The sequence below is a fragment of the Cyanistes caeruleus genome, unplaced genomic scaffold, assembly GCF_971803275.1.
Source record: "Cyanistes caeruleus unplaced genomic scaffold, bCyaCae1.hap1.1 HAP1_SCAFFOLD_196, whole genome shotgun sequence".
Classification (NCBI taxonomy): Eukaryota; Metazoa; Chordata; class Aves; order Passeriformes; family Paridae; genus Cyanistes; species Cyanistes caeruleus.
In genome coordinates this window covers 22,430-47,028 of record NW_028255984.1, presented here as the reverse complement: position 1 = coordinate 47,028, position 24,599 = coordinate 22,430, and the positions used below count along the sequence as shown (strand labels likewise).

At 52.2% G+C, this 24,599-nt stretch overlaps 1 protein-coding gene across 1 annotated transcript in view; it reads right to left on the bottom strand.

Moving 5' to 3' along the window:
• Positions 1-1,337: 1,337 nt before the first annotated feature.
• The window catches only part of LOC147645668 (axonemal central pair apparatus protein HYDIN-like), a gene marked incomplete at its 5' end in the record, with an annotated part of 45,190 nt that continues 21,928 nt past the window's right edge, over positions 1,338-24,599 (bottom strand). Inside the window, 32 exons of the mRNA XM_086874362.1 lie at positions 1,338-1,729; positions 2,398-2,845; positions 3,423-3,529; positions 4,389-4,549; positions 5,708-5,932; positions 6,276-6,418; positions 6,764-7,018; positions 7,608-7,716; positions 8,264-8,456; positions 9,405-9,553; positions 10,616-10,848; positions 11,221-11,425; positions 12,059-12,128; positions 12,447-12,685; positions 12,973-13,141; positions 13,626-13,719; positions 14,248-14,347; positions 15,035-15,233; positions 15,389-15,561; positions 15,667-15,826; positions 17,029-17,148; positions 17,387-17,569; positions 17,744-17,931; positions 18,351-18,494; positions 19,094-19,333; positions 20,401-20,553; positions 20,947-21,138; positions 21,226-21,347; positions 21,985-22,121; positions 23,070-23,191; positions 23,523-23,680; positions 24,200-24,377. Coding sequence (XP_086730488.1) covers positions 1,567-1,729; positions 2,398-2,845; positions 3,423-3,529; positions 4,389-4,549; positions 5,708-5,932; positions 6,276-6,418; positions 6,764-7,018; positions 7,608-7,716; positions 8,264-8,456; positions 9,405-9,553; positions 10,616-10,848; positions 11,221-11,425; positions 12,059-12,128; positions 12,447-12,685; positions 12,973-13,141; positions 13,626-13,719; positions 14,248-14,347; positions 15,035-15,233; positions 15,389-15,561; positions 15,667-15,826; positions 17,029-17,148; positions 17,387-17,569; positions 17,744-17,931; positions 18,351-18,494; positions 19,094-19,333; positions 20,401-20,553; positions 20,947-21,138; positions 21,226-21,347; positions 21,985-22,121; positions 23,070-23,191; positions 23,523-23,680; positions 24,200-24,377 — 5,532 coding nt within the window. The remainder of the gene's footprint in view (positions 1,730-2,397; positions 2,846-3,422; positions 3,530-4,388; positions 4,550-5,707; positions 5,933-6,275; positions 6,419-6,763; positions 7,019-7,607; positions 7,717-8,263; positions 8,457-9,404; positions 9,554-10,615; positions 10,849-11,220; positions 11,426-12,058; positions 12,129-12,446; positions 12,686-12,972; positions 13,142-13,625; positions 13,720-14,247; positions 14,348-15,034; positions 15,234-15,388; positions 15,562-15,666; positions 15,827-17,028; positions 17,149-17,386; positions 17,570-17,743; positions 17,932-18,350; positions 18,495-19,093; positions 19,334-20,400; positions 20,554-20,946; positions 21,139-21,225; positions 21,348-21,984; positions 22,122-23,069; positions 23,192-23,522; positions 23,681-24,199; positions 24,378-24,599) is intronic.

Here is a 24,599-nt window from a genome sequence, read left to right as displayed (position 1 = left end):
TACAGGTAGCTCCTGAATCTGCTCAAGGAAAACAAAGTTAGCTTTTAGGTCTTCTAAGCTGAGGTCTGTTTGTTTCACCTGTTTGTGAAGCTGCAGTCCGAGAGCAGTGACAGAAGGGTTGCTGCTCTGGGAGCAGAGGTGCTTCTGGCTTGAATTTAAGCCCGAAGGCGTTGTACTAATTTACAGTTCTTACAAGGGCTCTGTCAGTGCACAGAATTTCCGTATCTCTTAACAACATCTCTTAAAAATAGAAAAGATAACAAGAACAAGCTCCCCCCATGCCCTGTATGGTGCCTGCCATGGTTTCAATTCCCAGTGTGACGGCCAACTCTTCTCAAAAATGCTGGTGCAGAATGATTGTGGAACTCGCTTGGGGTTCTCTGGATGGTAACGTGAGGAACGCTTTCTCTGCAGCTGTTTTGATCTTTTCAAGGACCGGCCTTGGAAAAACCCGGGCCTGGTCCTTCGCCTGTGCCCATTCCCCATCGCCGCTCAAGTGCTCGGTTGTTATTTTATTCCCAATGGCATCAAGGGCGCTGTCGGAACTTTGCAATAGCTCAGAACATTCGGCCTGTAATGACCTCTTCCATGCCCCCTCCCATGCAAGATATTCTGATGGGGTAAGGAGGCACGAAAATAAATCATGGAGGTCATACGGGACCGAGAGATTGGAGGAGAGGGTGGCCTTTAAAAGGCCCTTAAAATATTTGCTTCCCTTTCCAAACTCTTTCTGGGCTTTGCAGAGTTCTCTTTTGATTTGAAATGAGAATGGCTCTCATTCCAGAAGCACACTCCCACATAATTGAACATAATTGGAGTGGCAAGAGGAAGGGTCTCCTGTTCTGGGTTCCGGTTCCTGGGCTCGGCACTTGTGGCTCACAGGGTGTGGGAACCAGAAGGAGGGGTGTGGGATCTGAAAGTCAGAAGAGGGTTGGCGGTGCTGCAGGGGAAAGAGGAGGGCTCAGAGGAGGGGCCATTGTGAAAGGAAGGGGTGGGGACCTTTTCAGGAGGAGGAGCCCAAGTGGAGAAGGAGGGGTCCGAGGGGACAGGAAGGGGAGGGACAACTGGAGGAGGAGAGATAACAGGGGGAGGAGCATCAGGGAAGAAGGGGTTGGAAGTAGGAAGAAGGAAAGGATTTTGGGGAGGAGAAGTACAAGGGAGGGGCCTGGCCATGCGGTCCCCACCATCTTGTGCTCTCCAGGAGCCATTCTGGGTACACCAGGGAGGAGAGGGTGAACGGAGTAACTGGAGACAACTGGGGGGAACCTCAGAATGTACTAACTTGGGGGTTTGAACTGGGGTAGTGGGGTTTAAGGAAAGATCTCTGGCACCATGGCTAACAGTTAACAACTTATTAGCAAGTGTTTATTTACAGTTAACTGAAACTTAAGTTATTTAACAAATTAACAAACAATTATTTAATTAACAAAATTAATTAAAAGATGATGATGGCTGGAGCTGGGAAGGGCAGCTGCAGAGGTCGCATGTAAAGGGTGGGACACCATCAGCAGTAGGAAACAAGATGTTGCTGGCTCCTGCTGGATGCTCCAGCTGACACAAATGCTGTCACTGTGGTGTTGGTTGCCAGTGCAGCTGCTTCTTGTGTCCCTGGCCTTCCTCTGTCTGCTGTAAGGCAGAGCATTTCGGTTTTTCAAAACGCTTCCACTGCCGGGCTCTGCCTTTCAGAACCACCTGCACCGTCCTGTGAGTCTGCTCCAGGTTAGGAATGCTGGGGAGAAAGGGACTGGTATTAGCCAGAGAAACATTTCCAGCCAGACGCTTTTCTGCCTCCTTGCAGAGCACACAGCATTGCATCCTCCCTCTGTGCAAGCAGTGAGCAGCTCTGTGCCAGAAGCAGAGCTAGGGACTGGCTGGTCCCTGGGTCTCTCATTCAAGATCTTGCAACCCTCCAGGAGCTTAATGTTTCATACAGTGTCTTTTGCCAGTGTCTCCCTACCAAGGCCAGATGATCTCTCTGCGCTCCTGTGGGAGCTGCTGCCTCTCTGGGACTGCTTGTCTCCAGGCCCACCTCCCCATCCCGGTCAGAGGGACTGAAGGGAGGGTGTTAGGGGATGAACCAGGCTGTGCTTGGTGATGCCCAGCAATAGCACAAGAGGCAACGGGCAGAACCTGAACAGGAAGTTGCACCTGAACCTGAGGAAGAACTTCTTCCCTTTGCGGGTGACAGGCTGCCCAGAGAGGGTGTGGAGTGTCCCTCACTGGAATTATTGCAGAGCCCTCTGGACACTGCTCTGTGCCATGTGCTCTGGGATGACCCCGCTTGAGTAGGGAAGTGGGACCAGATGACCTCCTGTGGTCCCTTCCACCCTGTCCCACCCTGTGATTCAGTGATAGCCATCAGAAGTGTGAGTTGGCAAGTGTGTCCATGTTTCCCACCTGCACAGCATGGTGGTCTCAAAGTTCCCCACATCCTTTGGGGAGAAGAGCACATGAAAGGTCTTCTTCTGGCCAGGAGCGATGGTGCCGAAGTTGGGGTTGATGGAGAACAGTGACTGGTCATGGGTGACATCTGGGAGGACTTCCAGGGAGGAAGTGGCACGCTGCGGGGAGAGATTCCATTCCTTGGAGCGGCACCGCTTCTTGGAACGCTGCTTCTGCTTGGCATCCAGCTGCTCTTCCTCAGAAAGCTGCTCCTGGTCAGAATCTTGCTGTTCCTGCTCGGAATCCTGCAGCTGTTCCTGCTCGGAATCTTGCTGCTCCTCGGCAAGCCACTGTAGGCGCCGCAGCTCAGAAGGATGCGTCTCAAAAGGATGGTCCTGCTCCCCCCGGAAAAGAAGCACCAGCTTTCTGCGCTGCCTTACAACAGGAGCAGAGATGAGCCCACCTGCAGAGAGGAAGAGGACACCATTCAAAGACAAAATCTGTGTTGCCAGCAACGCTGCCTCCTGCAGCAGCACATAGGTGGAAGAGAGCTGGGATGCACTCGGAGCATCTCTGGCCAAGTTCCCAGCAGGGAACAGAGCTTCTGGGAGCAGGGTCTCTGCTGCAGCACACACTCCTGTGCCAAAGCAGGAGCTGGTTTTAGACAGTGACTTTGCAGCTGCCCTGGAGTGGGGAACTGCACACAGACAGTGGCTGCAGGGCAGCTCACTCGTTACACCATTGCTCTCCCCAGTCTCAGACTTCTCAAAGCAATGACCTGATGTCCCCCCTCCCAGTCCTGACCCAGCACGTGGCTCTCCCCAGAGCCTGGCTCAGCTCCTTTGCAGAGCTGAAGTGGCAGAGCAAGAACAAAAGGGGCTGAAAGGCAGAGGGGGCAAGGAGAAAACTCTCCAGCTGCAGCTGGGAAGATGCTGATGAAAGTGAACGTGTGGACAAGGAGGAAAAAGCAATACAAGTTTTGGGGTGAAGGGGCAGGGTCTTCTCCCCAGGCCCTCAGCTACCAAGTGAAATGCCCTTACCCATCAGAGAGGTTGAATATGGCATCCTCACTGCTTCACTATCTGCAGGAGCAGCTTCCTCCCAGAAGTATTCCAGGGCCACCTTCCCTGTGTTGTGCATCCTGAAACTGAAAAGCAAGAAGGAGGAATTAAAAAAAAAAGTCCAATAAATAGAAAGCAAATAGTACAGTAACATTGTCTGAGGGACTCCTGCTACCACTTTCTGCTGAGGAGCATCTTCTTCCCCAGGCAACCCTGCCATGCTCAGACTGCTGTCCTTCCTGGGTGGCCCAGAAAAGTATTTCGAAGTCTGGAAGTTGAAGAGGAAAGGGCCAACATGGTGCCCAGGACATTGAAGCTAAGGGGCTTACTTTGGACTTTCTTTAGGTCTTGTTTGACTGCAAACTTATTCTTGAGCAGATGAGGACAGGTGACACGCAGTGAAAGCAAACCCGTGGCTGTTCTCAGCAGAAAATGGCAGCATTGAGCCTCTCCTGACCACCCTCTCCTGCTTGGCTTGGCATGCATGTGAACAAGCCTGTGCTGGTTTTGGCTGGGGTGGAGTTCTGGGAAGCAGGCACTGGGTCAGCCCTGGGCAAAGGTGTCACAGCATTGTCACAGTACAGCTGGTCTGGACTGGACACAGTGAATGTGGCCATAACACAAATCCAATTCAGCTGGCCTAGTTCATGCCTGAACGTGTTCCCAGGTAAGTTACAGGGGACCCTTGGCCAGCCCCATCCAAGCTGAGAAGTGAGCACAGCACTGGCCAGGAAGTTGGGCAGGAGAGAGATCTCAGCCAATGGCTGTCTAGCTCAGGAGATTTGCATTGGGTATTTCAGTGAGCTCTGAATAATAAATGAGGCTGTTTTGTCTCCTGAGCACCTGGAGCTCGAGTCGTGAGTTTTGTCTCCCCAGCCACGGCCAGCACAAAGTTCCACAAAGGCAGCTCCCGCTGGCAGGGCCCTGCCTGGCCTCAGCACTCACGTGGCTGTCCTTGTCTGGAAGGGCAAGGTGTCCTTGAGCTGAACCACGACTGAGTCCAGTTTGAACTGGGCGTAGGCAACCAAGGCACTGAGGCACAGCTCGGCCTCCTGGCCGCTCTTCTTCAGCACAGTGTGAGCCGGTTCCGGGACTGTCTCCACTGTCTGCAAAAGAGGAGAAAAGAATCGCTGAGCAGAGCCCAGAAAGTCAGGCTGAGAAGGGAATCTTTGGGCCTCCAACATCAGCCTCATAGAGGGACTAGAAAGGACCATTCACTTTTACTTCCCTGGAAAGATGACAGAATTGGGACTGTTGTGCTGCAGTAGTTGTTTCTGCCCACTGATCAAAGCAGTCCTAGCACAGCTGTTAATGTACCCATGGAGACTACAGCGGCGTTCCAATCCCTGTACTTCAACCTTGGAGAGGGACTGACTTTTTCCCTGGTCCCCTAGAAATCCAGCAGGTCTCAAAATTAGGGTTAAGTTCCCCTGCTGGAGCTCTGTGGGTGGAGAACCCCATGACTGCAGACTTCTAGGAAGCACTTTTTTCTTCTTGTCTTAGGAGAAAGTGCTCTCCAGATGTCACCTGTGGAGCAACAGCCACACTGCTGGCAGCTGGGGATGGGCATTTTGGGATGTGAAAGATCTCACTAGGAAAGTGTCCAACTGCAGATGTTCTGATAGAAAAGAGGATGGTTTAGAGGCCTTAAAATGGTCCAGAAACCTGGAAAGAGCCTTCACCCAAGCTGAGTGTGTTTGGCAATAATGACAATAAAAGCAAGAGTCTCCAGAGATGATCCTTCTCCGGACTCCTCCATACGGTCACACAGTGCCTGGGCTACTCCATGATGAGATAACCCTCCCAATACAGAGACCACAACCAAAATCTCTGGTATCCATGGAGACAAACCTTGGCATTCACCAGCAGGTGCAGTAGAAGTGTATTTGTCTCCACTTCTAAAGAAGAGACAGAGTGCAGCAGACTTAACTCCTTGTTGGTGAAAAGGCACCAAATCATATGGAGAGATTTCAAACACCATAAAATGAGATAATCAAAAACATTGTCTCCCATTCAACATGGGCTGCAGCACTTGTGCTTGTGGCCCAGACTGATAGTGTGTGGCTAATGGTCTCTTGTCTAAAGGCTTTCCCTCTTGTGTGAGGGTCATGTGCATCCACCTCTCCCCTAGAATGCCCTGCTGGTGAACCTCAGGGCTGTCCAGTGTCCAGAGGAAGCAGGAGCTGCTCAGCCAGCAGTGATGGTGTTATGGTGGTTCTTTTTGGAAAAGCTGTGGTGGCTTTGTTTGCCATTTTGCTTCTTACCTTCTCTTTTTCAGGCCATTGGGCTGCTGGCTCCTGGTTCCCGGTGATGTCCTTCCACATGACAGTGCGCATTTCGTCGTCCCAGTCCGGAACATTCCATAGTGGCAGCTCAAATTTGATCTTGGTCACCTTACATTTCACAAGGTGCCTCCTGAAGGTGGCTGGGACATCTGATTTCAAGGTCACTGTGATGGCCTTGGTGCAGCCAGGGTGGAGATGTCCCACCTAGGGAGAATCAGGGAATCAAGACCAAACTGGAAGCACTGCCAAGGGCAGGACTGATATAGCAAAGGGGACTGATGTGGTGAGCAGCTGTGCCAGGAACCTGCACCTCAGTGTGGATTTCTGTGAAGTTTGATAGACAAAAGTATGAAGAGAAGGTACCACCTCCCATAACGCGAAGCCTTTTCTGCAAGGCTGGCAGCCTTGGCCCAGCCAAGCCAGGGAGTGCATCTCCTGTGTGGCACTGGAATGGGCTAGCACTGGCATGTGAGGTCTCCCTGCCAGCTCCCAGGAATGCCAGGGCAGGGCTTGAGCAATGGGGAAAGGCAGAGCAGCCCCCACTCACCCTGGGGGAGAACTGGAATGGGACGTCTGCCTCCCACTCGAAGCGCATGAACATCATGCCGGTGTGGTTGGTGATGGTGAAGATCCTGTGGCAGGGCTTCCCAACAGGACAGTCCCCAAACTGGATGTGGTTCAGTCTGACAGCTGTTAAGGAGGAAAGCAAGGGATCTCAGCATGCAGGGAGTTCCACCCCACCCCCCTCACATGCACAGACTCCTGTATGTTCAATGCTTCCTTGCTCCAAGCCTTCCTCCCTCTGGCAGGGAGCTCCCCAGGCAGTTCCCCATCCCACCACTTTCAGGGAAACACCCTGGCACACCCCTGAGCCAGCGCCATGCAGCACAGCACACACTGCTCTGCATGCATGGCTGCCACACCCACAGGCCTCCATGTCCAGGGGTGACAGCCCAGGCCTGCCTAGAGAGAGGACACACATGATCAGATATTTTCTTCTTCCTTGTTCCACCTTGGCAGCCTCTCCTCTCTTACCATCAATGATGTCTTTGTTCAAACTGCTCTTATCATTCCTCAACTGTGGGTCTTCCTCTAGACAGTCGAAGCTGAATTCATCCTTGTGGCCTTCACCCACCAGCTCTATCAGGGTCTTGTCAGAGTAGGTGTCCCCCACTAAAACGCGGATCTTCCCTTCCACACGTTGAGCCAGGGTGGGATTGAAAATGACATCAAACTCTGCCGATTGCCCACGATGCAGAAGCAGGAGAGGCTTCCCTGGGGGCTTGCTCTCTGCACAGCAATGGAAATCAGAATTAAGTGATACAGTTGTACAGAGGAAATATTTCCATATATGAGGAACAGAAGGTTGAAACCAGCTGCCTTCTGAGCACAGGTTGTTCTACCTGCAGTGGTTCCCGACCCTCTTCTTATGTTCACAAGACTGCCATCTCCAGACACATCACCACTTAAGCAGCTTAACCTCAGGTTGATGCCCAGCCCTCATTCCATCGCTTCCAGACAGCTCCAGCCACATGGAAAGCTGAGCCAAAGAGCACTTTGGGCTTCTGCTGGCAGCCTGTGTGCTCAAGGGCTGTGTCCGTTCAGGCTGGGACCTTGCCACATGCTGCAAATACCTCAGAGGCTGCACTGAGGCAGTGAGAGTCCCCCAGAACCCAGCCCACCACGTCTAGAAGAACACAAGAACTTCCTACTCCTTGCTAGGAGGAAACCCTGGAAAAGGTCCCCATGAAAAGCTCGGGGGACAGAGAGCCCAAGGAAAGAAAGTGTGTCCAACATCTGGCTGCAGCTCAGAGAAGCCAAGAGCAGGGCACACGTTTTCCCTCTGTGCACCATCGCACTTCATGGTTAACGAATTTACCATTTTCAACAGAGTCCTCTCCCACATCTTCAGTGTGGAATCTCTCCAGTGTGGAGCGCCTGGCTTTCAAGAAGAATGCTCCATGCTCATCCTCCAGGTGTAACATAAACTGAGAAAAGGGAACACAGAGCACAATGATACTGGTGTGAGTACAGGATGGCACAGGGACTGACACCACAGTGCTGCTGGTCCTGCATAGGAACCCAGCACCTCTCCCACTGCAAACAGCACTGAGCACAAAAGTTAAGTCAAACCAGCTGGGAAAAAGGGCTCTTTAGAGCCATTTGGATTGAACCAACACGGAACCAAACAGGACAGAAAGCAATAAGCAGAATATAATTAAACCACAACTAAGTTTGCTTAAAATATAGTAAACTGGGGAATACAACCTAATGGAACTGGAAAATCACACATTCCTTGAGAACAAACCTGAAAGATGGGGGGAAATACTCCACCACCTTCCTTGTGTTCAACTTAAAGAAGAAAGACTGGATGGAAAATTTTCAAGAACTCCCTTCTTGGAGAACAGATGTCAGTCCCTTGCTTAAAAAGAATTTGTGACACCTCTTGCCAGGTCTGCCATGGTTTTTGGGACCCTCCCCCTGTGCCACAAGCACTTATTCCCAAACCAGCCCATTCCTTGAGCAGGTCCTCACCTTGACAGGTACGATGCCGTTGTTACGGACGACCAGGGGGAGCATCTCTAAATCCCCCAGCTGGAGCCTCTGGAAGCGCAGCACGGCATTTCCTCTCTTGCTGCGAGCTCTCGGGCACACGACTGTCACCTGCGGCTCGTGCCCCCTCCCACTGATGGTGAAGCTCAGGATTTGGGGCTTGATTTTCACAGAGCTGCAGGAGAGGCACACAAACAATTCCAGCTGGCACTAACCCATTTCTCACTGGGCAAGCCAAGCAGCAGGGGCAGTCCACACTGTTTTCCCTGCCTGGTGCTCCTGTAGCCCACAACACAGCCCCCCACCAGCCTCTTCCCAATCCCCTCAGGGCCATTCACAAGAGGAACCTGTCCAAAGAGCCAGAGCCTTCCACAGTAACAGTTAAAAGTAATTTCACTTAATTCAATCATGCAGTACAGCAGATACATAATGAGGCACCAGATGAGATATGGCAAATCCCCTGGCTGCAGTGAGATGAGACATAGGCAACAAGCAAAAAAAGCACAGCATGAAAGCAGTACAAAAGCAAGAAGGCAAAAAGAAATCATTGTCACCATCCACCAAGATCATTTCCAAGAACAATAGAAAAGCAATTGCTTATTAGCAATTAGACTTCTCTGGCTCCAATTCAGCCACTAAAGGCTTGAGGAAGGGCAGGTCAAAGCCCCTGTACACAGGTCCCAGTGCAGAGGAACAGGGCTCCTCTTTCATACCAGCTCCCATCACTCACATGAAATAGCTTCATGAATGCAGGGAATCACAGAGGATCATTAATGTCACAGAAACCAAGAGGAAATTGTGACTGCTGACTTGCTGCCACAGAAACTGATCCATCTAAGCTTCTGTCCTTGGAAATGCCCAGCTCAGCTGTAGCACATCTCAGTAACTTCCAGTTGGCTACCTATTTCCCTGTCTTCCTATTTGCTCATACAGGCTAAACCTGTATGACAAATCTGCCTCATTTTTCTGCTCTATCCAACAGTGACTGCCTCCCAGATCATCTCATGCCAAGTACTCTGCCTAAGGCTGCTGAGAGCATTAGAGCTAACAAGAGGTCTGTGCCTTCCCAGTGGAGAGGCAGCTGTCAGAGAGGCCTCCCCCAATATTTCTCAGGGTCAATTACCATTTGGGGATGACAAGGGAAGCCTTAAAAGTGCAGTCGTAGTTCTGCTCGTCTGGAGGGGTGAAGGTCACTGTAGCAACAGCGTGGGATGAGCCGGGAATGGACATCTGGACTGGATGCAACTTGAAAACGGTGATAGGGCCTTTTTCCTTGGGGGAAGCCAGAGAGCAGTGTTAGGAGAAAACACCTTCCAGCACGACACAGTTTCATTCATAAAAGCATTACTGAAAACAGCATGTCTGTAGTGGTTTAGATTTGCTAATTGGAGTTTCTCAGTCAATGCACTAAATAATGTGGTGGGGTTTAGCACTGGCTAAAATCACCAGGACACTTATGCATTTTTTGTTGTGAACTATGGATTAGGAGAAGGGTAAAACAGGTTTAAAACTTAAAAGGAATAAAGAAATTTTATCAACAGGACTACAGGAATAAGAAACATCAGAATAAAACCTCCAGAACACTTTTTCTCCCCCTACCCAACTTTTTCTTTTCCCACTTTTGACCACTGGGAGACAAAACCTGGGATGGTAAAGCAGTATCAACTCTACAATAGTCTTTGATCAGTCCTTGTAAGAAGAAGAGTTTTTTCTTGTCATGCTATGGAGACTTTTCTACAAGAAGCAGTTTTCTCCTGGCTTCTCTTTTCCATGAATAGCAGCCAGCCAGGCAAAAATCTTGCATTGTGACAGCTCTTCCCATTTTCACAGCCCTCCTAGAGGTGTGTTTATGGGCTGTGAACTCAGGGGCTGTTGTTTTAAGGATGAGTTGTTCAAGCAGGGAATGCTGACCTTGTGCTAAAGCATTGTGTGTTCTGAGTGCTGGCAGCTGCCCTGCCCTATGTGGGAGGTGGTCACTGCATGGAAAACCCTGCAAATAACCTACAACTGGCCTTCAGAGAGAGGAAAAGCCAGGGAGCCTGAGGAGATGCTCTGCTTTGAGCCCTGGCATGTCAGTTGATAACAGCCCCTCTCTGAGTGTGCTTCCAAGAGAGGTTCAGAAGGATTCACTTCTCCCACCAAAGACCCAGAGGTGTGAGCCAAAACCTTGCCCAAGACATGAGAATTCAACACAACTGTTCCCTGGCTCTGCTGCTCTGCCCTGAAGTTTGACCTACACTGAGCTAGTGTGGGCCACAGAAAGCAATCTGGAGAACAAAACAGCTTTCACACGGCCCTTAGAGGGCAACCATCTCCTTGGCCTCCTGTTCTTACCTGTCCTGGCAGGGGGCTGATGGAGAGGACCACGTCACACGGCAGAGCACTTGTGTTGTAGATGTTGAAGTGGGCTTCAGCCTCTTGCCCAACCAGAATCTTGTTGAAGATGAAGTTGTTCTCATCTCTCACAAACAGGCCCACACCGTGCACAGAGAGCAGCTTGTGGCTGAGGTCAGTGCTGCTGCAGATCGGGTATTCTTCGAAGATTAACATCGCATCCTCAGCAAATGCTGTGGACAGACCAGAGGGATGAGCATGAAGAAGCCTCCATGATGAATTCATCTGGGCCTTGCTGGCCTCTGAGAAGGCTTGGTAAGCTCTTTCTGCCCAGGTAACTGCTAAACCCAGCTTTGGGTCGGGGAGCTGGCTATGAGGATGGAGCTCAGTCAACCTGAGTCTTAAAGAGCATTGCTTTCCTTTTATCCTTCCATGCATCCCTCTCAGCTGGGGAGGGATGAATCCACCAGTGGACTTAAGAGGGCTGGAAACTCTGAGGATTTCAAGGGGGGACACCAGGGCTAGCATGCCTCCCTATCCAAGCAGCAAGTTGAGGTGCTGATCAGCAGCAGGTCTGGCCAAGGGAACCTGTGGAGAGCACGTACCTGGCAGGCAGGACTCGGCAGTCAGGGTAAAGGGAATGCCGAGGGGATTGTCCCTGGGGTCTCTGCCCACGATGTCAATGTACAGCTGCTCCTCACAAGTCCCCTCCTGCCCTGCCAGGCACTCCACCGTGATCTGCTGCTGGCCCCACGGAGCGATGGAGCCGGAGCAAGGGGACACCGTGAACATGCCCACATTGAGCTGACCCTGCAGAAGAAGTTCCAGGAGAGGCTGAAGGGTAATAGCTGTGCCTTGAGCACCCCAGCAAAGAGTATGTCCTGCCTTGGCCTCCAGCTGGGCCCAAGCAGCCAGTCCCAGGGCAGGGAAAGATGACTCCATGGCCCAAAGGCAGCTCCAGGTTGAGCCCAACAAGCCAAGAGGAGCTGCAAGCCTGTCTCAAGTGGCAGAGAGAAAGGAGATTGAGTGTAAAGAATGAAGGTGGTAGCTGTGATCCTCAGCCTCCAGAGGTAACAGGAGAGCAGAAACAGCTGTGAGAAATGATGGGAGAGAGGTAGGGGAATGAGATGAAGAAAAGGAAGAAAAAAAAATGTTGTCTGAGCTCTGTGGACCGGGAGTTCAGGGGGGATGTTTTTGCTTCTGTGGTGTTCACAGACACATGCTGGCCAGCAGCTATCACACACAGGACCTGCTCCCCTCTGCTGAGCCCACAACTGCAGGTCAGAGCCAGAGTACAGGACTGTCAATGGGACTGAGCAGATCCTGGACTCCATCCTGCAGACCACGTCCCACCCAATGGAGATGAGCCCCCAGCCTGGGCACAGCAGCATCTTCTCACATCCCCTGCAGCAGCAGCATTGTTGGGGAGCAGGAGTCACCCACCTGTGTCAAGCTTGATTTCCTTCCCGCTGAGCACTTCCTAGCTGATGGAACAGATTCCCCTTGCTTTGAACTGAGAGGAGAAAGCAGAGGTATCTGTCATGCTGAGCTCCCCTGCCTTTCTCTGAGGCCAAAGCTGGCCTTCCTCCTCACAGAGGAAAGCCTTCCTGCTCCAGATGGTTCCCAGAGAGCAGCCTGCAGCACCCATTGCTGGACAGAGCAGCTCGAGCACCAGCTTCCTACTACACATGGGGACACTGAGGCGTGTTTTGCTCCCTCTCCCCAAGGCAGGGATGCAAATGGGCGATAGCCCAGGTCTGGCTGCCTGCCACATCTCAGCCGTGGGCTGGTGCCTCCTCAGGCAGGAAGGGTGGTGCAGGGCTTCTCGTACCTTTTGCTTTCCAGTGAAGATGCATCCTCGGTTGCTGGCTGGATGTGGAATTTGAAGCTGATCGTGCCTGTGTTCTCCAGCACGACAGTCTGGGTCTTCTTGCTGCCCTTCATCATGGCACCGAAATTGATGGGTGAGGCGGGCTCAATACTGAACTTGCTGTACGCAGCTCTGGCCGACACCCTCACTGGGATGTTGGCGACAGTCTGGCCTCCTTCCCCTGCGATGGCATCTATCACCTGTGTCCACAGGAAGGGGTGGTAAACAAAGCAAAGAGGCCAGCCAGCCTCTACTCCAGTCCCCAGCCTCCACCCCAGGCCTCCATCAGTTCACCCATCCCTGTTAAAGCACCTCCTCCAGAGTCAGATTCTCAGCTCCCTTAGGAAGCCTCCCAAATGGTTTTGAAGACTTTGTTTGTGTACGTAGGAGAGAGGATTCTCCAGTTAAAGCCCTCCTTCCATTAGACACCTGTCCTGTTTATGCTCCCAAAACACCGTGTGGTAACAGCCTGGCCCAGGCAGCTCACCTGGCAGTACAGGATGGGGCTGTTCTTGAGGAGCATTTCCCTTGTGGGGTGGAAGAATATCTCAATATTCACACCAGGCTGGGAGGCGATCAGCTTGCCCGACTGAGGCTTGACAGTGAAGTGGGATGCCAAGTCTCGCATCCTGGGACCTGCACCCTTCAGCATCAATCTGGGGAGAAAGGGAAGGAATGGAGATCTCTGCAGTTACAAGTAGAGGTGCTGCCAGCACAGCCAGGACTTTGCATAGGACCAGAAAAAGAAGAAAAGGGAGAGTGCAGCTCTGCTCAGGGAATCCTGGATGCTGACAGAGAGCACAGACAGTCATGAGGTTATTGCAAGAAGCCTTGACACTGAAATTTTTCATTCACTCTTTTACAGAGTCTCAGAAGGAGAAAGGAGGTGACCATCAAAGAAAGGCAATGAATCTCAGCATTTCAGTGCCTGAAATTCTTGGGGCTCTCCTTTGGGTTCCCTGCTGAACTGTGGAGAACTGCTAGTTTGTGGCTGGAATCTCTGGTGAAATAGCTGAGGGGGCCCAGGTTTTGTGTTTATTGTGAGGTAGCCAGCATGGAAACAGGTTCTAACCATTGACAGAGGGAGACTGCAGGCCTGGGAACCCAGGGAAATGCTCACCACCAGGCAGCTGGACTCACCTGTACTCAATGTTGTACAACCCTTTGTTCTTTAGAGTCAGGACGGTCTTCACATTATCCAGGACATGGATGGTTCCAAAATCCAAGGTTTCATCTGCAGACAACGCACAGAGCGAGATCAGACATGGTATTTGTGAGCTGCTGCAGAATACACCAGGTCCCAAGCTACATGGAGGTCCCAGCACAAAACCCTTTTCAGCAAGTTTCTGTTCTTGGAAGGGTTTTCCAGCTACTTGTCTGCCCTTTCTCTTCTTACTCAAAATATCTGCAGGCTTAGTAGCTAAGGAGCTCGGCTTCCATTTCCTCGCTTCCAAGCACAAATCCCATCACTTTACATGCTGTGCTGTGCCTGTGGGAATTGCCAACTGCCTGTTCACGTCACTGGTGTTTCAAAGCCCCCAAATCCAACCTGCACGTGAAGCTGCACACTTCAAAGTTCAGAGGGGAGAGATTTAAGGCTGCCAGTGCCCTGACAGTGCTTTATTCCATGCAGCTTGCAGGGTATGTGCTTTATGTATCCATGCCATCCTTGCATCCCATCCCATCCCAAGTGCTTTGGTCACCCACCACCCAAGGTAAGGCAGTGCACCTGGACTGCTTTGTTTGGGAGACATCCACTGACCTTCAGGCAGGACCATGCTCAGGAGAACATCATACACCTCTGCAGACAGTTTGATGTTTTCAACCTGAACAATCCCCAGGATGTTTTCTGTATCTGAAACCTGAGGAAGCAAGAAACAAACACTGTTCAGATTATTCTTTTGCTAGACAGCCTCTAAGTCCTTGTCTCTGCTGGCTGCTTCCCCTATGGCCTCCCCAGCTTCACAAGTGTTGGTGGACACCCAAGCTTTCCTAACCCGTTCATCTCATGGGCTGTCCCAGTGGGATTCTGCTGCAGTAAAAAACCCCATCAGCCCAACTCTGCATTCCTACAGCAGGGAATGCTGCTGCTAAAGCTTCCTTGAGAGGCACAGGGATGTAAGAACAACCACAGGAAGTGTAGGGTGTCTCAGAGCAGGTGGCATTGACAACCCTTTGCAATCACCTAGCACCCTCTCTGAAATGCAGCCCCTAAACCATGGGGAACAAAATGCCAGGGGAAGAGTTTGTTGCACGATGCCAGAGGTTTGGACAAGCTCCAGGAGAAATGTAGAGATCATGCTGCAGTCTGTACAACCAAACAACAACCTTCAACCATTCACAGGGCCAAGGTGCTTGTGCTACAGGCTCAGGGTGCAGTGTCTGCTTATCTGGGGGATGTGGATGCACTGCACGTTCTGGCAAACGCTGTGTAGAGGCACAAGTTGGGGTCACAGCACCCTTGTGTCTGTCAGGGGCAGCTCTTCCTGACTCTGTCCCTAAGAGCACGTGGCTGCTCACTGTGCCAGGCAGGGCACAGTCCCTCTCACCTCTAGTCGAAGGGTCTTCTCAATGGTGCCAATCTGCTGGGCCTTGAAATTCACTGTCACTTCAAACTCTGAGCGGGGATCAATGGTGCCGTTATCTTGTGACAGTGAGAAGTCCTCAGCAAGGTCATCCAGCCCACTGAGCTGCCAGGCCATGGGCAGTAGGGTGTTGTTTTTCAGGACCAAGGTCCTGCTGTCAGTCCTGCAGAGACAGGAGGCACTTGGCATCAGCTGCTGGCTGGTCACACCAGCCTCGCCACTGAATGCAACCTGGAGCAGCTCCATCCGAGCCCTGGAAAGCAGAGTCAAATGTTTTGTCTTTGTCACAAGTCTTGGAGTGCTTGTGGGATGACTGACCTGTGCAGAAGCAGCTTGTCAAAAGACAGCTCCAGGGGGCTGACCTCCAGCTTCACGTGCACCCCGTGGCAGCACACGCTGAAGACCACTGGCTCTGGGTTCTTGTCAATGCAGCAGATGAGTTTGTCTTCCAGGAAGCCAGGGGAAGTGGGGTATGCCCAAATGGTCAGCTCCTGGACCCGGCCCCACGGAAAGAAATAGAAAGAGCTCTGTGTGTGAGCAGGAGCAGCAGCTCCTGGGCACTTCTACGGTGCCTGCTCTACCTGCCCCTCTCCTACCTGCTTCTTCTTTGGTTTCAGGGTCATGCTGGGAGGGTCCAGAAGGAACGTCTCTGCTTTTCCATCATCCTCAAAGAAGAACTGGACCTCTACGTCCATGGGGGAGTTGTTGAGGATGGTTATATTCTCCGAGTTGGCAGGACAGTTCTGGGCCTTGTACCTGTCCACAAAAGGGGAAAAGGCTGCAGAGGAGACTGTTGCCTTTGCCACGCATCGAGGAAAGCACCGTGTGCAGCCGAGGAAGCGGTGCTGGAGGACCCTGCTCTAACAAACAAGTGAGGGAAGTGGATCCCAGCCAGGGGCGTGGGCATGTGCTCATCCTTGCCTGACTTTGATGCCTTCCCCTGTACTTGGGGCCTCCACCCCAGAAGCCTGATGATGCTCAGGCCACTTCAAGTGTTTTTAATACAATGTAAATTCAAAGGTGCCTAGAAAAATAACAGTACACCAGGCCCATGGGTTCTTTCCCCTTCTTTCTTGGGGTGCCTTCCCTGCAGGGTATAAAGAAAGGCTTTTGGAAAAAGAGTTTAGCTGATCTCTTCCCAAAAAGTCATGAAACTGCTTTGGATTTCATGGCTTATCACAAAATCTGAGAAAGAAATATAAAGCATCATTTCCCAAGAGGAATGCAAAAAGATAACAAGTGACCCTTCTCTCAGGTGTGGAAATGACTTTGGAGTGAAAGGGTTAAAGAGGCAAACAGAAATCCCAGACCATCCCATAAACCTGGCTAAAGATTGTCTGGTTTTTGAAACTGTGTTGTCAAAATAGATTTAGCCCTCCAGAGCTCCCATGGAGACAAGAACTTAATGTTAAATACTATTTTTTAAAAAGTGACAGTAAAAGTAGAAATGCACAATGGCTTCAATGACAACGTTTTCAGGCAGACTTTATCCAGCAGTGATGATGCAATGTCATTACAGGCAAATGTAGTTCCTGCTGTACATACCCCCTGACACCCACTGGCAGGTCAGCCATAAAATCTTATTAATAATTACAGATCAATGATAGCTTTACAAAACCACCTACAGAATAATTGCTCACTCAGGCTAACTGCCGAGCTCAAAGCACTTCAAAAACCACCATACATTTCCTAAGGGGTGAAGCTGAGATGTGGAGGCAGACAAAAGTTGCCCCAAGTCCCCTCTGGACTGGCAGCAGCCTGGGGCTCTGGCCAAGGCACCCAGCAGGCAGGCAGAGCGGCTCCCCCAAGGCTCATTTGCCTCTTGTATGCTCAGGTTCACACATCTGTGCTCCTTCAAACCCAGGTGTGTGCCAGGACTCTGCCAGGGACTGCCCTGGATTGTGTCCATGTCCCCAAGCGTGTCCAGGAAAGTACAACACCCAGCAGGGAGCACATACCACTCTCTTGATTTCCCACACAGCAGCGGTCCAAAGTGGAATTGCTTGGTGCTCTCAACATATTCCTTGAAGATGATTTCACCTTCCTTCATGGTCCTCCTCCACTGTGGAAACACCAGCCTGGGCAGAGAAAGCAGGGAAGGAGGAGCTATGAGATGCTGCAGGTAGGAAATGCAGTCAGAAAGCCATAACCCATCCTGGTGGCTCAGGGACCATCTGCCTTCCCAGCTCCCAGCACAGAAAGAGATGCTGGGTGACGTCAGGCAGCACCATGTGCCCAGGCCAGAATGCCCAAGGAGCAGCCCTGGCTGTGAGCTCGGGGACAGCAGTGTGGGAGGCTGCCAAGGGCCAGCCTTACCGTGGGTTCTGGCTGATGCTGGGGTACAGGCTGGTGCCACTGCAGGGCAGCTCGTACTGCCGCTTTGTCCCCACCAGCTCAAACCTCAGCGTCTGCTCAAACTCCCCTGGCTTTTTGGTGGAGAAGTGGACCTTCAGTTCCACCTCACCGAGGGCAGGCACTATCCAGCGGTACCGTTTCAGCCTGGCAATTAAAGAGGAGGCTTCAGACATGGCTGAGGAGCAAATGAAACAAGGAGGGTGCACTGGCCATCCCATGGAGGCCCTGGCACAGGGTTCCTGTGCAGCTGGGGACGATGGACCTTGTTTGGCAAGAGGACCAAGAAGCAGAGGCATCACCTCCTCCTGTGCAGCTCACCTGAGGAATTCTGTGGGGACTGAGGCACTTTCCAGTGTACATTTGGACCTTGTGCTGGAGGATTCCCAGGGACTTTCTGTTCTCTGTGTAGATATTTGGCTCCCCTTTGGAGACTTGTCTCTGCTGGCTGCTTTACCCTTCTTTGGCTGGCCCTCAGCAGAACTGCCCATCTCATCTGGGGTCTTGGCCTAAAGGGAGAGAGAAAAGGGAGAGTGGGGTGAGCCCTGAGACATTCCCATCCTGGAAAGAAAAATGGGCCTTCGTTCACCAATGGAAGAGAGAATAAATAAGTGCACCTGCCCAGGAACTTGGTCTTCCTTACTGGGGTTTGTTTTGTCTAGGACACCCCTTCTAACTCAGGATCCTCTCCTCAAAGGAAGTTGGTGGTTTTAAGTGATTTTTCCCCTCTTACAGAACTGCTCTGTCTCCAGCAAAGCTGTCTCTTTTGCCCCATCCCTGACAGAAAGGAGACCTGCAGACGTGGGGCCCCATCACATCTTCACTACCTCTCCACAATGATCCTTTTCCATCCACCTGTCCCTCATGCCCCCATCTAGCCTGGTCCCTGCCCTGGCACCTTCAGTGCCAGCATCACTGCAGTACCCACCAGATTGTCTTCAGGTGTAACAATGGTGAAGGGCTTCACATGCTCTGCAGAGCCCAGCTGCTCCTCTGGGCTGTCAACTCTGGAGAGGACAGCAGCAGAGGGAAGGGGAGGCCCTTGGGGATGCAGTCCCAGATGCCTCAGCATCTAAAAGACGAGAGAAAATCCTGTTTATACTTCTGTCACCTTCATCCTCACAACTCCTTCTTTGAAGGCACTGAGCTTTTGGCAATGGGCTTTTTGATTTCCATCAAGTACAAGTATTTTGTTATGCCCAGTGGGGTGAGCAGGCTCCAGAGCAGAGGCAAGAGCTACAAGCAGGACTGGGAGAGAAACCCCTCCCAAGTGACTCATCTGAAGAAAACAATGACCATGAGCTGCTCACTGCCTGCAGCCACACTAGCCACACTAGCCAGGACTGCACTCTGCCAGCAAAGCCCTGAGAACCAGTGGAGTTTTCTGCCAGAGCACATGCCCAGCCCAAGTCATGCCCAGCCTGCCAGCAGGGAAGAGAAACCATATGCAAGATTCCTTTTCTCACCTTTCATCCCACAGATGCAATAAACCCATTTTCTGTCTCCTCCCTTCCTCCCAACAACACAAACTCTTTAAATCCTCCCACAGCACATCAGCAGAGCTGGCTTTGCCCTGGGCATTGCCTCCATCTCCCTGACACAAGCCTGGGAAGATTGGAGTGCTGTGAAGCTTGGGCAGCATGTACACGGGGACCAGACCTGCCTTCTCACCTTCTCCTCCTCCAGGTACTGCTCATCAAAATCCAGGGAGTAAAACTCGATGGGGAATTTGCATGGGTTCTTCACCACCACTGTGGCCTCCACCCCATCGCTGTCCACCAGCCCCCATCCCATCTTTAGTGCTGGGGGACTGAACTCCAACCGTGGCTCCAGACCTTGCCCCAAGAGGTGCAGACTTAAGTGATTGCTGCTCCCATGAATGTTAAGTTTCAGTTCATACTTGTAAGACCTCTGAAAAGAGAAAAGTGCAGAAAACTTATCCATGAAGCCCCAGGACCCCAAATACAGCGCTTGCCCCAAGGCCAGGGTGTTATCAGTCCCTCCAAGGTGAACAGAAACCAGATATTCACTTCTGCAAGGGACTACAGCGCCTGTGTCTGGGTGTGAGTAACTGGGATGAGTCCTGGTGTGCACTGTCACTGGGTATTGGGTACCAGATGGATGGACAGTGGACTGCCAGGCGTTTTCACCCAGGCATGCAGGAGTGCAGTGCTCAAGAGAAGGGCCCTTGGGGTTACAGTGTCCACACCCAGTCCTGGCACTGCTGCATCAGGCAAACGCCAGCTCCAGGAGAGAGGCAAATGAGCTCTGGCTGGCCAGAAATAAGGGTCACCTTCTCTGCTTGGTGTTTGGCTCTGATCAAAGCCAGACACAAGATGTTTACATCTCTTGAGCAATTAAAAGGTCCCTGGGATTGTCTGTGGGCACAGAAGCACTTGTGTCCATACTGCTACACACTGTCAGTTTCCAAGACCCAGCGGCCCCAGGCAAAGTACTTTTGGGAATGCTGCATCCTTTTAAGTTGAATCCCCAGCTGTGTGGGAATGTGCAGGCAGGCCAGAGCCCCAGGGACTGACAGCTGGCAGCACACCACGACAGGTGACTGTCCTGCCATGCTCAGGAAGGTGTCTGGTGGCTGTTTTGCCAGTCAGTTGTGCAGCAGGATGGGCCTAGAGCGGCCATTCCAGGATTATCCTCTGCGAGTGTGCAGCTGCTCTGCACCGAGTGTCGCAGCTGCAAACACGGCCAGGCAAGGGGGAGGCTGAGGGGAGCTGGGCACATCCCTCCCCTGTGCCGAGAGGCAGCCACAGAGCCCTGATGCTCTCTGTGCAAGCTCCCTGTGGGCATTTCAGAGCACATCTCCCGGGAGTGCTCTGTGGGCTGAACTGAGCCACGCTGAGCACGGCGCTTGCAGAAAGCCCCCTGTGAAGGCAGAGCTCGTCCCACACTCTCTGCACCAGGCCCTCATTTCCAGATAGCCCTGACAGGCCTCCTGGGCTGACAGCTGCCAATCTCACCTCCTCCTTGGGTGCAAACTGGATTTGCAAGTTCTGCCACGCTCCTGCATCAAGGGTTCCTTTGGAGGGCGTCACTTCAAAGGGACAGCGCCTTTCCTCCAGTGCCTGCTGCTTCTGACCTTGGGCTGGTGTCATGTATCTGAGTTGATTGCTCTGGACACAGAAACCAATGGGGTGAGGTCTCCTCAGCCTGTGAGGACAGAGCCTCAGTTCCTGTAGTGCTCTGAGACACTGATACAGCGCTGACAGCACCCACAGCCAAACCAAGTGTGGCCCCAAAGCCTAGAGCTGGAGGGAAAACCTGTAGACAGGGCAGGCTGAGGGAACTGCTGTCCTCAGAGGAGGAGGAATGGCTGAAGATGGCACAAAAGCAAAGCAGCAGCTAATGGAACAGGTCTAGGAAAACCAGCCTTGATCTACACCCTCAGAAACTTCTTCAAACACACCACAGACCCAAGTGCTTGGGCAGCCACAGGAGCAGAAAGGGCAGGAAACACAAAGAAAACCCAGCCAGAAGTTGTGTGTTCAGTGCTGCCTGTGCTTTACCTTCGTAACAGGCTTGATGGCAGTGATGAACCATTTGCAGGGCACTTGGAACCCGTTGTAGAGCTGGACTGTCTCAACCTGGCACTGCCCAACGAGGATATTGGGGAACTGCAGTGTGTTCTGGGAGAGGTCGAGCGACAGTTCCAAGACAGTGGCACGGAGGCGGATGTGAGACGTGGGTCCTTTTGTTACCTGTAGAAGGACAGAGAATTCAGCAGAGGGTGCAGGTGACATCTGCTGCTGTGCCCAGCCTGCTGCCTGCCCCAAGAGCTGTGGTACCTGTATGGGCAGCAGCACATCCACGTCACCCTGTGGTTGCTGGGCACTTTCAAAGCACACATCAAATTTCAGGGTGTGCATGTGGGGCAGACTCTTCATCTGGCCCAGGTCCACGCTGAAACCTTGAACAGATGAAAACAAAGCAGCTGAGATACACAGGAAACACAAGCAATGTGTCAGAAGCACGTTAAGGCCTTACAGCTGTCCTGGTGAGAGGTCTGGGAAAAACCCCAGGCTGTGCTGTGACCTGGACAAAAACTCAGAGTGCACCTGAACGCCCCTCGACACAGCGAGCCACTGTGTGATGCAAGTGCAGCCTTGCCTCAAGGCCTCTTCTGGAAGCCTCTTTTGATCCACCAGAGGATCTCACAGGCTGTTTCCTCAAGAAAGGCTGAATACAAGTGCTGTGACAGTGTGAACTCCAAACAAAGCACTTCCAAAACACAGCAGACACCACTGGTTCACAAAACAAGGCCACAGAGTGCCCAAAGAAACTTGATGCTCGTGGGAGCCAAGGGCAGAAGATGCTGAGAGGTGACCAGGGTGATGAGCCCATCTGGCCCCACACTGGAGTGTCAGGGCACTTGTAGGCAGGCCAGGTCCCTGGGCATGGCTGGACAGGAGGATTCTGCCTCTGAAGCTCCCAGCAGGGGCAGGGAGAAGAAAAAGCTGAAAAACCTCCCCAAGTTCAGTGGCTTCAGCTAATCTGGGTGAGACACCTCCTCCATGCACACAGGAAGTGTCTCCAGCACTGCTTACCTGTGTCCTGCAGGACAGATGCATCGACCCAGAAGGACACTGGGATCTGCCCAGGGTTGGTGATCTCCAGAGTGCGTCTCTCAGTGAAACCCTTCAGGACAGTGCCCATGTCCAGGACATACTCGGGCAGCTCAACTCTGCAAGGAGGAGTAAGGACAGTCCTTAAACCACAGCCTGCCTACATGTCCAGGTGGATGGAGGATACAAATCAAGTGGCTATTTCTTTATTCACTGCTGCAAAAACTCAGCTCAAGCCCGTGAAACCCATGGCCTGACCACCTGGCAATGATTTTGGGAAGTCAGGAGGAGTGCAGGTCCGAGGTTTTATCAGCTACTAATGGTACCTGGAAATAAAATTAGTTTAAAATGGAAACTGTCCACAGCTCCTCTGCCATGAAAAGCCAGTAGAGGTGAGTCCACTGGGCCTCCACTGGACTAAATGAAACTACTTAGCCTGGTGTACAGCCTGAGCCTGAAATTGCTTTGGGGCCTAGCAATAAGATTTGCCTGCACAGGAAATCTTCACTGCTCTGCAGCCAGATCACCTGATCTGTTCTGCAGAGCATCTTCCTGAATTGAAGCCTCCCTTGCTTGTGCTGCATCATGATGGTGCAAAGGGACAGACCAAGTTAATTAGATAAGCCCTGCCACCCCACCAGGATTCAAGCCATCTGATTTTGGGCTTTCAAGGGTTTGCTGACATGTGCAGTTCCCTCCTCCTTTTGTTTAGTGTGCTCTGTTAGTTGGAACCAAGACATCAGCCGGGAATTGTCTCTTTCAGAGCTAGTCAGCAGGGACAGAATTGATGCTGTCTGGAAGGGCTTGAAGGTCTGCAGTGGGTCCCCTCAGCTCTAGGGACAGAACCCCACAGCTGTGGGGAGCTGAGTCCAAAGCTCAGCGTGGTGCTGGGGAAGGGAGGGCACTCAGCTGCTCACACGCAGCGTGTCACAGCCACCGGGACAAGAGCCTCGCTGCAGTCCAGGCTATTCCCAGCTCTGCAGAAACAAGGAGCTCTCAGGAGAAGGGGACATTGCTGGCTGTTCCCCACGGGGCACCTGGAGATGGGGATGGGAGTCCCTACTCACTTGACAAGGCTCTGGCACAGCTTTTTGTCAGGGAACTCGGTCTTTGGGGGATGGCACGTGAGCTTCTTCTGCAGCTCCAGAGCAGCCTTCTCGATCATCTTTATCTGCAGCCGAGTGTTTGCCTGAGGAAACGGAAGACAGACAGTGTCTGGTTAGCAAAGGTCTTTCCCGAGGTTTGCACCTGAGAAAGGATCCCACCCTGCTCTTGTTGAGAGGGGTGTGGGGTTCTCCTGTCTGGCTGCTCGGTGTCTGACAAGCTGGTGCAAGCCAACCCCCAGAGAGACCATGGCCAGAGTGGCAGCCCTAGGGGCAATGCTGAGGTGACACATGGTTCTAAGTGGGCAGGGAGGTCCCAAGTGCCATCAGGGCACCGGGAAACTGCTGTGGGCTGCAAGGGGCTCAGGCGACATGGACACAGTGGCATGTGCCAAACGGGGCTGCAGCTGTTCTTACTACAATGTCAGAGCCTCCAGGCATGCAGGGCTGCAGCTTCCCAGTCTTCACATCTGGACTTTTTAAGGGCTGAGCTGCTGGGATCTGAATTTTCAGGGTCTCACTGTATTGCTGCCTGTGTTCTGCAAGCCGTAGTGGCTTTCCACGTTTCTCATTTCCTGAAGGAAGAAAACATCCACCAAGAGAAGTGTGAGCAAAGTGCCAATCCCACTTAAATTGGGAAGTCCCTAGCTCCCAAACACTGCTTTCTTCCAGAAAGAAATCCCTCAAGCCATCTATGGAAAGCGGATGCTGCTGCTCCTCTCGGAATGCTCACGTTCGCTCCTACCCATCTTCCTCCCCACAGAGGAACATCTCATCCCCTGCAATGTCACGCAAATCCAACCCTGCCAGAAGCCCTGCCAGCCTCTCTTACAGCTTTCCCAAGCCTTTCAGGCCAGCCATCATCCTTCAGGACCCTGCTAGATGTGCTGGCAAGCTCTGCAGGATGGTTCCTGGGACAAAGGCCACATGGGATCCTCTGCTCAAGACTCACAAAGCAGTCAGATGGCTTGAGTGGCTCTGGGAGTCCTGCAGCCCTCCAGGCTTGGTGCAGGTGGGCATGAGCTGCCCTGTGGGCATTTGGTAGGGAACAAAACCAGAGGGGCCCTTCCTGGGGGCACACAGGCAGTGCCCACCTTTGATGTTCCAGGGCAGGTTGACACTGATCATAGGAAAGGACGCTTCTCCTTTCAGGCAGATCTTTTCCGGCTCCAGGTCACCCACTTTAAGCTGGTATGTCCTGCTAAAGGCTCCTGGTACTCCTGGCATGTAAGAGAATCTCAGCACTTGCTTCCTGCCACATGCAATGGAGCCCTGCAGGAATGGCAGAGGAGGAAGGGAATACATCAGAGTGTTTGATGGGGGATGGCTCAGGGGACAGACAGGCTGACAAGACAGGTTCTCTATCTAGAAGAAACCATCAGACCACATCACCTTTGTGATAAATACATTATAGTGTTGCCTTGCACAGTTGATAGAGTAAATACTGTGTGTTTTATAATGTTGGCTTTTGTCAAAGAATTTTTGCTAAAGTTC